This window comes from Copadichromis virginalis, linkage group LG11 (assembly GCF_057382275.1).
Source record: "Copadichromis virginalis isolate Kocher_CV1m ecotype Utaka linkage group LG11, C_Virginalis_male_GT1.1, whole genome shotgun sequence".
In the NCBI taxonomy this organism is placed as follows: Eukaryota; Metazoa; Chordata; class Actinopteri; order Cichliformes; family Cichlidae; genus Copadichromis; species Copadichromis virginalis.
This window is the reverse complement of record NC_140628.1, coordinates 17,020,195-17,035,430: the sequence shown is the minus strand read 5'-3', so window position 1 is coordinate 17,035,430 and position 15,236 is coordinate 17,020,195. Positions and strand designations below refer to the sequence as shown.

Here is a 15,236-nt window from a genome sequence, read left to right as displayed (position 1 = left end):
GCCTTTTACCAAAAAGTGGGTGTGCTTAAATTTTCAGGGTATCAAGATCTTGAAAAAGATTCTCCGGCTGACTGTCAAACCTCGGTCCAGATCTTCAGGAAAAGCACTGCCAGTTCTGTCCAAACAGTGGGCCAGGTCATCACCCTTACAGGACTTTTGGCTGGATCGTATGAGTTTGACCCTCCCTTCAATCATGTGTTTTGTGGATTTGGAGAAAGTTTACTGGGGTGAACTGTGGGAGTATGGAGTGTGTCTGTTGTTACAGGCCACGGGGTCTATGTATAATCAAAGTCAGAGCTGTCCACATTTCTGGCACAAAATCAGGCATGTTTTCAGTGGATGTTGGGCTCCACCAGGGTTGAACTTTATCTCTAATCCTATTTGTCATATTCATTGACAGTTGAGGTGGTTCAGGTATTAAGTTAAGATGTTTTATGGGCTGCTCCCTATGAAGGTTTTCCAACCATGCCAGACTGGGAAGAGATCTCAGGGTAGGCCCAGAACATCTTACACTGTTGGAAAGCCTCGTTGCTTTTTCTCAAATGGTGCCAAATTTGATGCATTTGTCAGTTCAGAGTTGAGGATGTGGGTTGCATCAATGAAAGACAAATCCTCTCTGTCAAGGCATGCTTGGACAACTGACCGCTATAGCTGGGTCAATGCTTACAGGTGGGCACCAGATGCTCAAAACAAGATTCAATAGCAGTATAAGCTGATTGGCTAATTATTTCCTTTTAAATTCCAAAAAACATTTTGTTTGATAACATTAAACTGAATCTGCCATATTACCTGACATGGTATGACAAAGAAACATCTAAATATTAGGCTAAAAGAACATGTCAGTCACTTTAACTACAGAATGTGTCTGAAGGTCAAGTGTTTATGATAGATTCTCAAAGAAATGTAATCTGTTGATTCTCAGGAACATTGCCCTCCTGTTGGTGACTCTTTCAGACTCCGTTGCAGAGTACACGCAGTACCAAAAACACAGACATATTTATTTAAACATGGGCCCAGCTGTTTTGAAAAAGAAAGCAGGGTATTGTACTTCTACACAAATATTCATTATGAATCCAGGTCACAGGAGTGCCCTTTAGCCTACTTCCAGTCCTGAGTGGCTTTTTGTTTTGGTTGTTTTTTTTTTCTTTTTTTGTTTTTCAAAACAACTTCTGTCCTGTGACTGGATATCAGTCTTCATTTCCCAGTGATAAACACACATTTATCATGAGGCAACATTTCTTTAACTGGTTATAAGAATGTTTTAAGTTTTAAGGGTGCTTTCAGACATGAGCACCTCTCTGTGGTTTGTGTGTTTTGACATTTTCAAAAACCCGGTTGCCTATTTAATGCTTGATGTAATCAGTAGTGTTTGGTGATTGTGGCCAGCATGGTTCTGTTGAAGTCTTTCGCCCCAGTTTTTATAGAGTTGACAATGAATTGATAAAGAAAGGAGAGGCACAGTTTTCTGCACTTTCAGCAAATATTAATTGATATAATTCAACACTTTAAGAAATATTTAGCTGATTTTGGACTCCACATTTATGCATGTGTGTGTGTCAATGACTGTAGAAAACAGTGTGTGTGTTTGTGTGTGAGTAATAAACTGAAAAGGCTCTTATTTCCCCTTCTGAATATCGTAATGCCAAAAAGATTTTCAGAGCCGAAGGTTACACTTTGATTTCTATCAATAACTGATGTTGCGTGCTGTCGCTTTATCCCTGCTTGAGCTCCACAAAAGTTGGTATGTGCTCTGGAACTCCCTCCTTCCTGCTCTAATGTCTAAAAGTCTGACTCTCCTTCTACCATTATAAGTAAAATCCTTTCTTCATCAGTCAGCCCTCTGCTTCCAAAAGTATGCGCATAGGTTGAAAACAGAAGTTAGTAAGTCTTGGTGTTAACTACAAACAGTGTTGGGGAGTAATAGAATGCATGTACCGGTGTTCGAAGTCGCAAAGGAATGACGTCACAAGAAGGTGATTGGTCACTTGCAATGTTGAACCTGGAACAACATTAATTATGATGATGTGGGAACAACGCTGACACGAGGAAATCAGATCGTCCATTCTGCTACAGTTACCATTTAAAAAGGTGATAATTAGAATACAGTTACTCTGTTGAAATAAACTGATTACACGGCGGCCTTTTCCTGTTTCATATGTTTGGCTATTCCTTCAATCCAAACAAAACACGCAATAAGAGGCTCTAATGTAAGCGTCCTGTTAATGTTGGTGGCGTTAGTTACACAATGGACCCGAAGCCAGGACAACAGAGCCAGCAGTGCATGGGCAGGAATTTATTTCTTACTTGGAAATTCCGACATCACTTCACATTTAAAGAAGAAAGGGATGGGCGAGAGCTGACCATGCAATGCAAACTCTGTTTGCCTGCAACCAAGCTGCTCTCAGCATCAAAAGACTCCACCTCCAACCTAAAGAAATATCTTATTTTTAAAAAACTAACATTAGCCTAAGCCTACTGCAACTACCTTGTTTTAGTTGTGCTAGCTACCTGGGAGATGTGCCACTAAAGTATCTTGGATTTACTATTGCTGTGTGATTTATTACTATTACTGAAGGCTATTCGCCACCGCCAATTCTTTTGTCCTCCACTTGTCCAGGTTCTACAATTTTTTTTCAAGGACACCCTTCACACCATGCCAATATATATCCCGTTTTCAGCTAACAGCCATTTGGGAATCATCTCGTTGGTGCAAAACTGCTATTTTATGACTGTCAGCTGTTGTCATGTCTGGCATTTTTCACAGATTCAACTAAAGAAATGGTGACATGTTATATATTTTTGGACAGGCAAACAGAGAAGAAATTTAAGGGACAGGAGAGATTTTCTTATGTAGAATTATCATGTATCAAAAGTAATTTGTTTCATATAACAGTCATCAAATTACAAAGAATTTTGTTTTTCAGGAAAGGAGCATATAATACCAGTCAGTGCTGAGGTGGGTGCAAGGACACTCAAATGAAAAGCCATCCAGTGACGTTAGTAGTCAGCAGGGGTCATTCATTTGAGCTGGAATTTGCGCTGAACAAAAGCAAGACTGACCCCAACGAACCAGCCAGTCAGAAAGCTGTCCAAAGTCATCTTCTGGTTGGCTAGACTGCCAGAATTTACTCTACCCAATTTGGGAAAAACCTTCATGTTGCTGTAATAATGCCATAGAAGATTTTATACAGGTTTTTATATGACATATAAATTGCCTTTTCCACCCCTTTCTCTACAGTTTCTTTTCTCCGTGTGTACCTTTTCCTGTTATCCAACTGTTTCTACTGCTAAGAACTTTGGTTCCCAAACTGAACCCCTGGCTCAGCCCTCCTCAGTGGTCACATGACACAGATTCTTGTAAAGTACAAAGCCCACATCTCACTGTGCATTCATACTCTATAGACAGTATATCAGAAGGAGACTGCGCTGTTACACGTCTGAGCGACCTTCATTATAACTGACTCTGCTTCCCACAAGCAGGTAGGTGTTCCCTTTGTAATTCAGAATGATAAACAGGTATAAAGTGATTAATGGAAAGCACTTTCTGTCTTTAGTTTTTAGTGTATTTGATTTATGTGAAAGGTTAGTAGATGAAGAGATTATTGTTACTAATAATCTGCATTTTAGAAATACAGGAAAAATTCTTTCATTTTTAATAAACAAATAAGGCTTTTCAGCATAGCAGCTTTCCCACAAAGTTGCGTCTGCAGCTGCTAATCTAAGACTTGCTGATAGTTCTTTGGAGTTCATATAATCCCTGACATAACTGTATTTAAATTAGATGTTAAAGATGTGGATGATTTCATTTTCCTTACGTTGATTTTTTTTTGTGTCAGGTGTATGTGTTACATAGGCTGTAGCTCCAACCTACTCACTTTTGATTTGTCATTTGATTTATTTATGTATTTTTTTTTCATTTAATTTTGTGTAAAATAAATGAACCAAATAAAGACAATGATAAAGATAGTGATATTAATATTGCAATGCAGTACTGGAACACTACTTCATTTGGCCCGTTCCTATTTTAGCAGTCTTTCCATATATTCAAATTATATATGCCAAGAGTGAAGGTTTTGGCTGCTAAAGTGCCATGTCATGCTGAACTTGACAAACTGGTCTGCTTAGATGAATCACTGCATCTACACCATCTATGACTGTGAAACAGTCATCCATAATCCATAGTCATACAGTGAAAGCATTAGAAATTAGAGAGCAGAAGAATGAAGCCCCAGCTGCATGGAGTTAACTATATACTATAAACTATAACTCTACTGACTGTGAATCCAAAGGCAGCCGTAACCTTCCTACTCACTCTGCTGCCTGTGTGTTTAAAGGAGGGGAGACCATAAAGTCCCAAGCTGGTTGGAGGAGGAAACAGGAAAGGGAGGAGTTCTTATTGACACCTCCCCCTCCACCGGCTCTCTTTTCCTAAGCTCCCTGAAACACAGAGCGAGCACATGGCTGCCTGGTTTTGAAACCGACCTAACTCATGGTGGTAGAGGACATGTGCGCCTGTGCAGTCCCTCCCCTGGCAAGTGCAGAGGAAAACGGAAGCAGAATGCAAGCCTGTATGTGTGTGTAGAGAGGTTAGAAAAGGGGAGGGCATAAAAACACACACACACATTTGCGGCAGATGTAACAAAAAAAAAAGGTCGAATCAGCCAAGAGTGAAGGTTTTTGGAAGGAGAGAAGCCAGGGGAGAGTGGTTTCTTGTTCCTTGTTCTGAAACAGGTAGGATGATTGATTTTGTGTACTTACAGCAGCATAGAAATGATGTATGACGGAAGTAAGGGTGATTGAATTGCCTGGTTATCTTAGATCCTAAAGCCTCAAGTCTTTCAGTCCATCTGTTCTGTGCTGTAGTCCATCTGCTTCCCTCCAGCATTAAAAGGTAACAGAAATGAAAAAATGCATATAAAAATGGTTACAAAAGGCACCAGATAATTAAGTTTAGATTGCAGATCAAGATTAGGAAGATCAGGAAGTTATATCAAGGTAACCTGACGTAACAGCCAGAGATTCTTACTCGTTCCTGATTCACATGACATATAATCTTGTGTATTTTAGAAGTTTGACACAATATATTGCGTTTGTGCTATATAGCCAACCCTAAACGTAAAACATGCTTATATCTTTAATTGATTGGCACTAATTGTTCATAGTCATTATCAAGACTTACATTATTTTTAAAGTTACTTAACAATGATTTCTTTTTGATAAATATGTTTATGTCAGAACCACATGGTGTTTTTATGGGAGCACCGTGTCAGTGTGCGAAAGGTCAGGCATCCATTTCTAGACTGCACATGTGAGAAGGATGGAAGAAGCTTAGAAAGACAAATGCTGTGAAGGTCAATGGCTCCTACTTGAAACAGTGACTTTAAAAAAGTGTAATCAAATGGCAAATTAAGCTGTAATGATGCATGATTTCATTTAAGTGGGTGAACAGGATAGTAACACAGTATATGACAGCATATTGAAATCCCCAAAAAACAGGGATTCCAGATTAGGGGTTAGTGATTAGAACCTCCATGGGCTTGCCAAGTAGAAGTCAGAATCAGAATCAGAATACTTTATTCATCCCGAGGGAAATTAGGGGTTACAGCAGGCAGCACGCTAATGGCGCATGCGCACTCACAAAGGAACCTTCTGACCAACTTTACACAAACATCACATTGGGCAGACATGTCAGAAGGTAGGCTGATAGGAAAAAAACAACGAAAATACACTACATGAGGTAAGAGGAGGAGAAAAAAAAACTCCACTCAGACTGAGCTCCTAGTGGGAGAACAGTTTGATAAAAGAAAAAACACCTCAGCACAAAAGCACATGACTATCAATACACCATAGAAACACGAGACAAGCAACAGGGCGGGTAAAGGGTAAGAGAGAGCCGGCGTAGACAGAAGTAGAGTAAGTAAAGTTTATTTATATAGTGCTGTTCAAGAAAAAAGATCACAAGACACTTTACAATATAAAATAAGATACAATGACTAAAATGTTAGTAATATATAAAGATAAATAAGACCAAGCCTACACAGTGCGTCTCAAACGTTTTAAGGGTATCATCCATGTACAAAGATCTTGGGCCAGATTTACTAAATGGGCAAAAACAGGGTGTAAGCGCAATCCCAAATAGTGCTTATAGGTGTGTTTAGTTTTACAGATGATTTAGAAAAGAGGCGCATTTCTTAAACAAAGGAATTGTCAGCTCATTTCAATATCAAACCAAATGCAACAGGATGAGTTGCAGAAATATCAGCTTCCACTTCTTGCATGCAATTTTGTCACTGCTTTATGTTTGTACTTTTTTTTCTTTTTGCCACATTTGCAACACATCTCAACACCTTAATAACTCTGGTCCCTTTAGTCCAAAGGAACCAAGCTCTATAACTTGGGAACCACAAACAGTTTCCTTTTGTCTTGAACTTAGACCTGGATACCAACAACAACCATTGAACAGCTGAACTCAGAGACCTGGTAGTTATGTATGGGTATAGTCGTTCACTAACACAGAGAGGCATCTGATCATGAAAAACTCTCACAACCAAAATCACAATAATCGAGGCGTGATTAAATACAGGCATGTAAATTCAATTCCATTTCAGATATTTAAGATGGGCAATGTTCTGCAGATGATAAAAACAAGTTTGTACAAGACAACCAACCTGCTAATCATAACTGAATGTCCGATGAAGTTACACCCAGATTTCTTACAGTTGGGCGAACTGACGATGAAGTGGATCCAAGATTGTCAGATAACATGAGAACATAGCTGTCAGGGAGATAGAGAAGTGTTCTCTTTGGTATTCTCTTTGCCCACAGCCCTTCCAATTTTTTTGCTTACAAGCAGACAGTTTGACCAAGATGTCATAAAAGATTCTTCTAACATGTGACCCTTATTACAGCAAAATTGCAGAGTATTAAGGCCTTGCCAGGAAAATTTTTTTTTTTTTAAATCAATTTGAAATCTTTTGGATTTGAAATGGGAAGTCCATGCACAAAAACTCTTGAACGCATTGCTACTGAAGCAATAAAGAGAAATATAAAGCTTTATCAACCTGGTTGGATATCAGAGACCTAGAGGATATCAGAGGCTGGTTGAAAATAATTCACAAGATTCTCAAGGTTATTTCTGCTTAAGGGGACAGTATTAACTTATGACACCAATGTTCTATGTGTTGTTTCCATAGAAGAACTCATCTATTAACTTTTGTGTCGAAACAATGGAATAAAGATGATGAAAAAGCTCATTGTCCTTTTGCTGTTGTTTAGTTATGCCACCTTATCTGAAGGCTTTGTTTCAGAGAGAATTTTTTTTACTTGTTTCGAAATCTGTCAGAAAAAGACTTCCATGGAGTATTATTTCTTTTCATATACTATTTGGCTCAGGAATTGATATATTGGTATGAAATATAGTGCACAAATTCATGTTCCCTACAAGATAACTTTAGAAACTGTTCAAAAGTAAATGTTACCCTAAATCACGATGAACATGACTAACATCATACATGCTGAACATCAGTGACAACCTTTGCTCAAAGCTCCACTGTAATCAACCTCTACCGATGAAGCCTCTTAAACTAATTGCAGTTAAAAAAGATACACTCTACAACTCACTTCATTGAAGCTCATTTGTACATAAATGCAATAAAGCAATAATCCATCAAATGCATGCAAAATACACATAAACATTTCTTTGCCTGAAGGTTTAATGACTGTTCTTTTAAATGCCACTAATCAGTCGCGCTTATGCTGTGTCTCTATGTTTCAGATTCTGTAGGTCTTCATTTGCTCACTTCTGCTTGCATCATGTCGCTGCTGACTCACGTGCTGGCATGTCTGTTTGGAATGGGCTCCTGGGTGGCCATCAATGGGATGTGGGTGGAGCTCCCCTTGATCGTAAATGATATCCCAGAGCACTGGTTGCTGCCCTCCTACCTCACAGTCCTCATCCAAATGGCCAACATAGGCCCTCTCTTCATCACGCTGATGCACCGCTTCCGCCCAGGGGTGCTCGATGAGCGGCCGGTCATCTACGGCATTGTAGGATTGGGCATCGTTGCTACATTCCTTCTGGCTTTCCTTTGGAAGCATACAGTGACCTTCGGAAACTCTGTGCATAGTGTTCCACTGCTGACATTGAGTTTCCTGCTATCTGTGGTGGACTGCACCTCATCTGTTACCTTTCTTCCTTTCATGATGCGGCTGCGTCCACAATATCTCACAACGTATTTTGCAGGTGAGGGCCTCAGTGGTCTCGTGCCTGCAGTGGTGGCACTTATTCAAGGCGTTGGTGTAGTTCACTGTGAAAATGCCACTTTATCTAATAATTCCAACATAACTGACAATGGAATGCTACAGGCCATCTACCAGCCTGCTAAATTCTCTGCACAGGTCTTCTTCATATTCCTTAGTGTAATGATGGTCGTGTGTCTGGTCGCTTTCCTCCTACTCAATCACCACCCAGCTGTGGCTCGTGAGAGAAAAAGCGAACGGTACTTCAGTGGGGAACTTGATCGTGAGAAGAAAGAACAAGGCCTATCTCTGAATGCCCAGACACCAGAGCAAAAGCCCATGATCAGCCCCTCGGAGGCTGGCAAGAGGGAACCTAGGAGTTCTTTCGGGAGGGGGACATATAGTATCTTTGAGGTGGTCTTTATCTTTGTAGTGTTGGCTTGGGTCAATGCTCTGACCAATGCAGTGCTGCCTTCAGTGCAGTCCTACTCATGCATGCCTTACGGGAACAAGGCTTACCATCTAGCTGCCACCATGGGAGCTGTTGCTAACCCTGTGGCTTGCTTCATCGCCATGTTCATACCAATAAGGTGAGCTATAGAAAAACTACAATAATTATAAAATACTAATCAAGACCATAGATCCAAGAAATAAGTTCTAAGTCACCAATAGCTTGTAAATCTTTTCTGTCCAGGTCTCTTGTCTTCATGGGAGTTTTGACCATTTTTGGGACTGGATTTGGAGCCTACATTATGGGCATGGCTGTTCTAAGTCCCTGTCCTTTGCTGGTCCACAGTACCTCTGGAACTGTAGTCATAGTAAGACTCTTTATTTTCTTGCATGTACTTACTGTGTACACAGAATAAAATTTCAGACTTCATGCTCTATCTTGCATCTTATAAAAGCATGAAGCCACCACCCATTTGCAATACTCACTTAGCATTTATGAGATTTCCTGTGATTAAGGTGTGTAGTGTGACTGACAGGTTTTACAATATAATGTTAAGTCAGCTTAGTCTCATCTACTTGATGCTGTCATGGAAGAGCTGTGAAAGTCCATTGAATGAGTCAATGAGTCAAACATTCAAAAAGAGTACATTGTTTTTGTGCACTGGCACAGGCAACTATGCCTCCACTTTGCTGTCAGATGTGCCTTTCCTAATACACTTTTTCGGAGCAAAAGTACTTAATACTAAAATGGTGTTAACTGCTAAAATACTTTTTCAGTCACCAAACTGAATAAGAAACCAAGCGGCTACGCACTGAATGCTACTAAGCTAACCAAGCTCCAACCAGGATATTCTGAGCTCCTACTTATTACTTACAGCAGTAAGAGTAGTAGCAGTAAGAGTAAGTCATTCAATGCACAATTCTAACAAATTCTCTGTTGCAGGTGCTGGCCTGGATACTCTTTGTCCTCACCCTGTCTTATGTCAAAGTCATCATTGGGGTGATCCTGAGGGATGAAGGCCACAGTGCCCTCGTGTGGTGTGGAGCTGTAGTGCAGCTGGGTTCAATGCTTGGTGCTCTAACCATGTTTCCACTTGTTGGTTTCTATCAGTTTTTTAAATCGGGTGATGCTTGCAACACTAAGTGTCCAACATAGATGTAAAATGTGTTTAAGTTCAACTCTGCTGTACAGAATTCTAGCATTAATTGCACTTGTTTTAGTAGAACTGCACTTATTCCAACTTGTAAGAGAGCTGGCAAGTTATAGATGAAAATCCACCACAGTATCACTCCGTGTTTTTTTTTAACCTAAGTTCTGTTTGTAAATTTCATATACTTTATCAGTAGTTAATGATGTATGAAGTACACATACACCCAGTGCTTAGAAAATTTTTTGGACCACCTCTCATAAAAACAAGAAAACACAAATAATTTCACAAAGCTTGAATTCACACTTTTATACCCAAATCTGAACGGACAAACTGGACCTTATCTGAGAAGTCAGAATCAAGCACAACATTCAACCACTAAAACAAACTTTTCTGTTCAGTAATACAAGTAAATGAGTATAATTTGTCATCTTAATTTTGAAAAATAATTGAAAGACAAGCTTTATTTTTATTTATTTATTTATTTTTTGTGAAACACAAAATTTGAAAAGTCTACTTGCAAAAATTGATGCAGTCTCTTTAATTCATTAAAGAAACATAAAATAATGATATTGGTAATTACCAGTATTATTAATATAGAGCTGCTGTGGCACAAACCTTACATTGGATGGTGATCTAATAAATTTGTTAAGCACTATATCCATCTATAGTGTCTCAGACTACAAAAAGACCAAACTAAATAGTGTTCTGCCACTGAATATATCAATATAATATACAAAACCTTGTTGGTTCAAAAGGTCAAAGCTATTTTACTTGAAGTTTGAGCATCATGTCAGATGATGATGTTCAACATGTACTTTATTGATTTTGCTTTATAAGAAGTTATGGTACTGTCGCCTTTAAAATGTGCCTCAATTCTATAAAATGACCTGGGCATTTTGGGGGATAGACTACTGTGTTGTTTAAATAAAACTACAATGTGCTTTGTATATGTTACTGAAGTGGAGAAACTGTTGAACAATACCAAATAAAACATTTGTTTAATTACTGTCTAAAAAAATTGCAAATTTGCATGTTGTTTTATCCAGAAAATTGCTTCTTCTTTTTGTAATTCATCCCTACACTGAGCTCTATACATACATTTTATTCATCCTCTGAACTATTTTGCCAAGGGTTGCAGGCAGTAAGAACCCTGGACCAGCCACCAGTCCTTAACAGGACTAAGGCAAGAAAATTAAACATTCGGGCTAATTTGCATCTTAGGCAAATTTTGAGAGGCAAAATAATGTAAAATTAATGAAGTGGACACAGAATATCATATGTATCAGTGGATTTTTGATTATGCCACCTACTGTTGCAGCACATCCCACAGGTACTCTATTAGTTTGAGATCTGGTAGCTGTGGAGTACATTTGCATACCTTAAAGTTAATATCATGTTCAAGAAACATTATTGAATTGAATGAGTTCTGGTGCATTATTCTACTGAAAGTGGCCATCAGAGGATGTGATCATAAAGGAATGGACAATCCTGAGCAGCAATACTCAGTTTGTTTAAACGACACTCAACTTGGGCGCCTTAATACCAGCTTTCTTCCAATCCAAGGCCTCAACATTACATCACCACCACCTAAACCACTGGTACAAGGCACAATGGATCCAGGCTTTCATGTTGTTTGATCGAAATTATGACCCCATCCTCCATAATGTGACAGCAGATATCTAAACTCATCAGACCAGCCGATGTTTTTCCAAACTTTGCTTCTCCACTGACTGTTTGACTCAACTGACTGAAGTGTCTCCTGATGTGGGTTTTCTGCTGCTGTTGCCCATATGCTTCAATGTTGTACATGTTGCACATTCAGAGATGCTCTTATAATGATTGGTTAAATAAATTGCTGTCAGTTCTAAGCAGTCTGGCCATTTTCTTGCAGGAAACTGCCAATGACTCTGTAAAGCATAGAGATGGTTGTTCAGGAAAATCCCAGCAGTTTCTAAAATACTCAGACCAATACTCAGACTCAGAAAAGCACATCTGGCACCAGCAACAGATGCCATGTTCAAAGTTTAAATAATTTTTACTAGCTAAAAAACCTCTCAATGGTTTGGCCAAACAATACTTTGCTGAGTTGCTCACCGTTTACAACTGAGTTAGACCCCTCAGTTAATCACGTGCAGATCTTTTAACTGTTCCTAGTTATTGTGGTCCTGTTCTTTGGAACAAGCTGTCTGCAGCCCTGAGATAAATTATATCTATTCATAAATTTACTGTATTTTTCGGACCATAAGGCACACTGTCGATGAATGGGTCTGTTTTCATACATAAGGCGTACAAACTTTTGTTTTATTTTATTATATTTTACTTTTATCACTAACTCAAAGTGTTATAAACCTCCCCTTCTGACTGCACTGAGGCACTGAGCTTCTGCCATGTCATTGGTTTATTAGATACAACATCAACTAGCACTTGAACCTGGTGTAGCAGCTATACCTAATGAAGTGGCCAATGATGTAAAAGACTACATTCATAACAGAAAAGAAAAAAATATCATCAACAGATCGTCGACAGTTGGCAGCACTGATGTACTCCACAGGTCACATGTGTTTAAATGCAGATCAAAGGCATTCAAATCACATGAATTTTGTTTTATGAAATCTAAAAGGTAATGCCTTCACATTGGTCTGCTAAACACTGAAAAATGGCTGGCTTAGAGAAAAAAAAAGACAATATTTTTAGGCCAATTAGCTGCCTATTTATAGTTGTAATTTACCAAAAACTCTTTGATCTGAATCTTACATATCTATGTAATTCACAAAATCACCACTAGATGTCACTTTTTGATTAAAAAAAAATATATCGCCAAGAACTTCTCATAGCTGCAGTCAAGGCTTAACATTTAAATGGCTGTGGTCTGATTTGAGGGTGTGAGCTCTAAAAAGAACTCTCAGTGTCGCTTTATTGAACCTCAGCTGGTGAATGGGGCACTGACGGAAGATCGTCTGTGGTTAAATTGGATAAATTAAGCAAACCTAAATTAGCACTGAGATGTTCAGACATTCACCTGTGCTGAAATACTGATTCTGCCTAGATATTGGGGTTTCCCCCCCAAAAAATATAATTTATACATATATATATATGTATAAATTATATATACATATATAATATATTTAAAAAAAAAAAAAAAAAAAAAATATATATATATATATATATATATATATGAATCAACATCAGCAGTATGCATCTCCCCCAGCTTATTAGAGTCAAGGTGCATCATATGCTCGTCACATTAAATCGGGAGAGAATGTCTTATGCATGTAGGTGGATGCGAGAATGTGTGTGCGTGCGTTGTTTTGCGTGTGCATTGCACACGTGTGTTTGTCCTTCCTCTATTCCACATAGACAAACAGGAATGAGGAACTCATGGCCAGTCAGAGGCTGATTCAGATCCCAGTGGCTCTCCGGAGAACATCTGGGGTCATCATCTCCTGCTGTCTCATACTTCACCTGCTCTCCTTATCGCTTCCTGTAGTTTCTGTGACTTATGGCGTGCAGAGTTTAAAAGCTGCACAACGGTTTGGAATCATCTCAACAACAGCTTACTGTCTGAAAACGGAGAAGCATTTTTTGATGCACTCTTTCTGAAACTGTGTAATGATCCAAACGAGCCAAAGAACAATGCATTGAGATTAAGATAAGACTTCAGATCAGAAAGCCTGCTCTATATGACTGTGGGTGGGGTGAGAAGGGGGAAGCATGATTTAGGCAACATAATAAGCAAAAGTGTAAGAGTGCAGCCTTTCTTATCTTCGTCTCTCTCTCTCTCTTTTTCCTTTAAATATTGTGATATCTCCGTTTCCCCCAAGCTCCTTGTCTTCCTCGATTCTTGCATATGGCAGACTTTGTGACAGTAATTTAAATTTAAAACACATGAGGGGAAATCCTAGCCCGCGCTGCTCTTTAATGGGCCGTCATGGGATTGGAGTATGCAGAGAATGATTGAATTTTGTGAGAAGGCCAGGAACGATCAAGTCTCGCCTGACGTTATGCAATCGACCATTCCCCTCTCACAACGCGACGTCTGGTAAAACCTAGCAGGAGGAAAAGGGAGGAGGGGGTTGGATAAGGGTTGGAAACCTCAACGTCTAGACCAAAAAAGAGAAAAACATTTTTTCTTCTAAACGACTCAAGACTTCATAAAAGAGAAACTTGGCTATCATACACACACACACACACACACACACACACGCACGCACGCACGCACGCACGCACACACACGCACGCACGCACGCACGCACGCACACATGTATATTTATATATATATATGTATAAAGCCAAACAAGATGTGATGGGCCACATCAAAAGCAGAGATGGATTGCTTTCAATGGTTGTAAATGAGTCTTTTTACACTGTAATGCATGACATCCTATATTTCCTGACAGATGGAAACATGTGGATCCCATACAAAGCCTGCCACACTGTTTTATTTATGTGATTGTGTCATGTCTGTTTTCTGCGTTTCTCTCCTCACCTGCTTGGCTCACTTTGACAATGTCAAGGCAGAAATTCAACAGACTCTGAGGCACTGATATTGCTGCACTGTCCAAGCTTTCACACCCTCTGAGTAAGATTAAACCCCTGCTATATATCCTCTCAGTGAAGCAGGAGAGGCTACCTTTCCCGTTAAGTCCATTATATTCAAATAGGCGGGGCCTTTTCTTTCTTTATCTTTTTCTTTTTTCTTCTACGCAAACAAGACAAAGTAATCAAAAGTTAAAAGCAAACACTCAAGGAGGCACTTAGCAAAAAAGAGAAAGCTTTTATGATAAAACATTCATATACAGTGCAGGAGACAGGTAATCTTTGAGGATGATAGGGTTGTCTTGTGGTCAGTTTCTGTATAGTATTGCTTGGGGAGTCTTGTAGATGAATGCTCCTAATAACATCCCTGCCCACCCATCAGCTACCAGAGAATGCAGGCAGAGCAGCTAATACCTGAGTGTATTTCTTCAGGGGTGTGAAGTATGCCTTAAAGAGCTGTTGGAGGCAGCAGTAAAGTAGGGTTCATTACCTTGACAGGCTGATGACAGCTACAGTAAGAATGGCTGAGGTGCACGCACACACATATAAAGGCTCAGTAATGTGCTATCAGTGATGCTGTGCTATGCACAGTAGAATTTTGCATAAATGATGCCCGAGATGCTACAGTCAGTACTGCTTTCACTGAGATGTGGTGATGAGCAAGTCATTGAAATGTACTCTGTGGTAAATATGCTAGGTTTGCATTTGAAAAGGTTTTAGTGGCCAAAGAGTTTATTTTATTTATTTTGTCGCTGAACGTTGGGTGAGTACAGTATATTGACATCACATCTACCAGCAGGCAAGGAGATTAGCCATAGTAAATACTGGAAACAGGAAAGCAGAATAGTTCTTATCCTAGCA

The 15,236-nt window shown here is 39.3% G+C and overlaps 1 protein-coding gene across 3 annotated transcripts; it reads left to right on the top strand.

The window, feature by feature from the left end:
* Window positions 1-3,406: 3,406 nt before the first annotated feature.
* On the top strand, window positions 3,407-11,182 carry slc52a3-2b (solute carrier family 52 member 3-2b). 3 transcript variants are annotated; one of them, XM_085473370.1, is made up of 4 exons: window positions 3,407-3,480; window positions 7,775-8,828; window positions 8,933-9,056; window positions 9,632-11,182. In XM_085473370.1, the coding sequence occupies exons 2-4, from the start codon at window positions 7,813-7,815 to the stop codon at window positions 9,842-9,844; spliced, it is 1,353 nt and encodes a 450-aa protein (XP_085329496.1). In that variant the 5' UTR covers window positions 3,407-3,480; window positions 7,775-7,812; the 3' UTR covers window positions 9,845-11,182. The 3 variants fall into 3 exon arrangements, with proteins under 3 accessions (XP_085329496.1, XP_085329494.1, XP_085329497.1); XM_085473368.1 differs by lacking the exon at window positions 3,407-3,480 and adding an exon at window positions 4,675-4,731; XM_085473371.1 differs by lacking the exon at window positions 3,407-3,480 and adding an exon at window positions 4,783-4,891.
* Window positions 11,183-15,236: the final 4,054 nt, after the last annotated feature.

Excerpts from the sequence above, each read along its gene's own strand:
- slc52a3-2b (XM_085473370.1), top strand. The coding sequence starts at position 7,813 with ATGTCGCTGCTGACTCACGTGCTGGCATGTCTGTTTGGAATGGGCTCC. Across the intron at positions 8,829-8,932 it reads GCCATGTTCATACCAATAAG|GTCTCTTGTCTTCATGGGAG; the intron begins GTGAGCTATAGA and ends TTTTCTGTCCAG. Across the intron at positions 9,057-9,631 it reads CCTCTGGAACTGTAGTCATA|GTGCTGGCCTGGATACTCTT; the intron begins GTAAGACTCTTT and ends TCTCTGTTGCAG.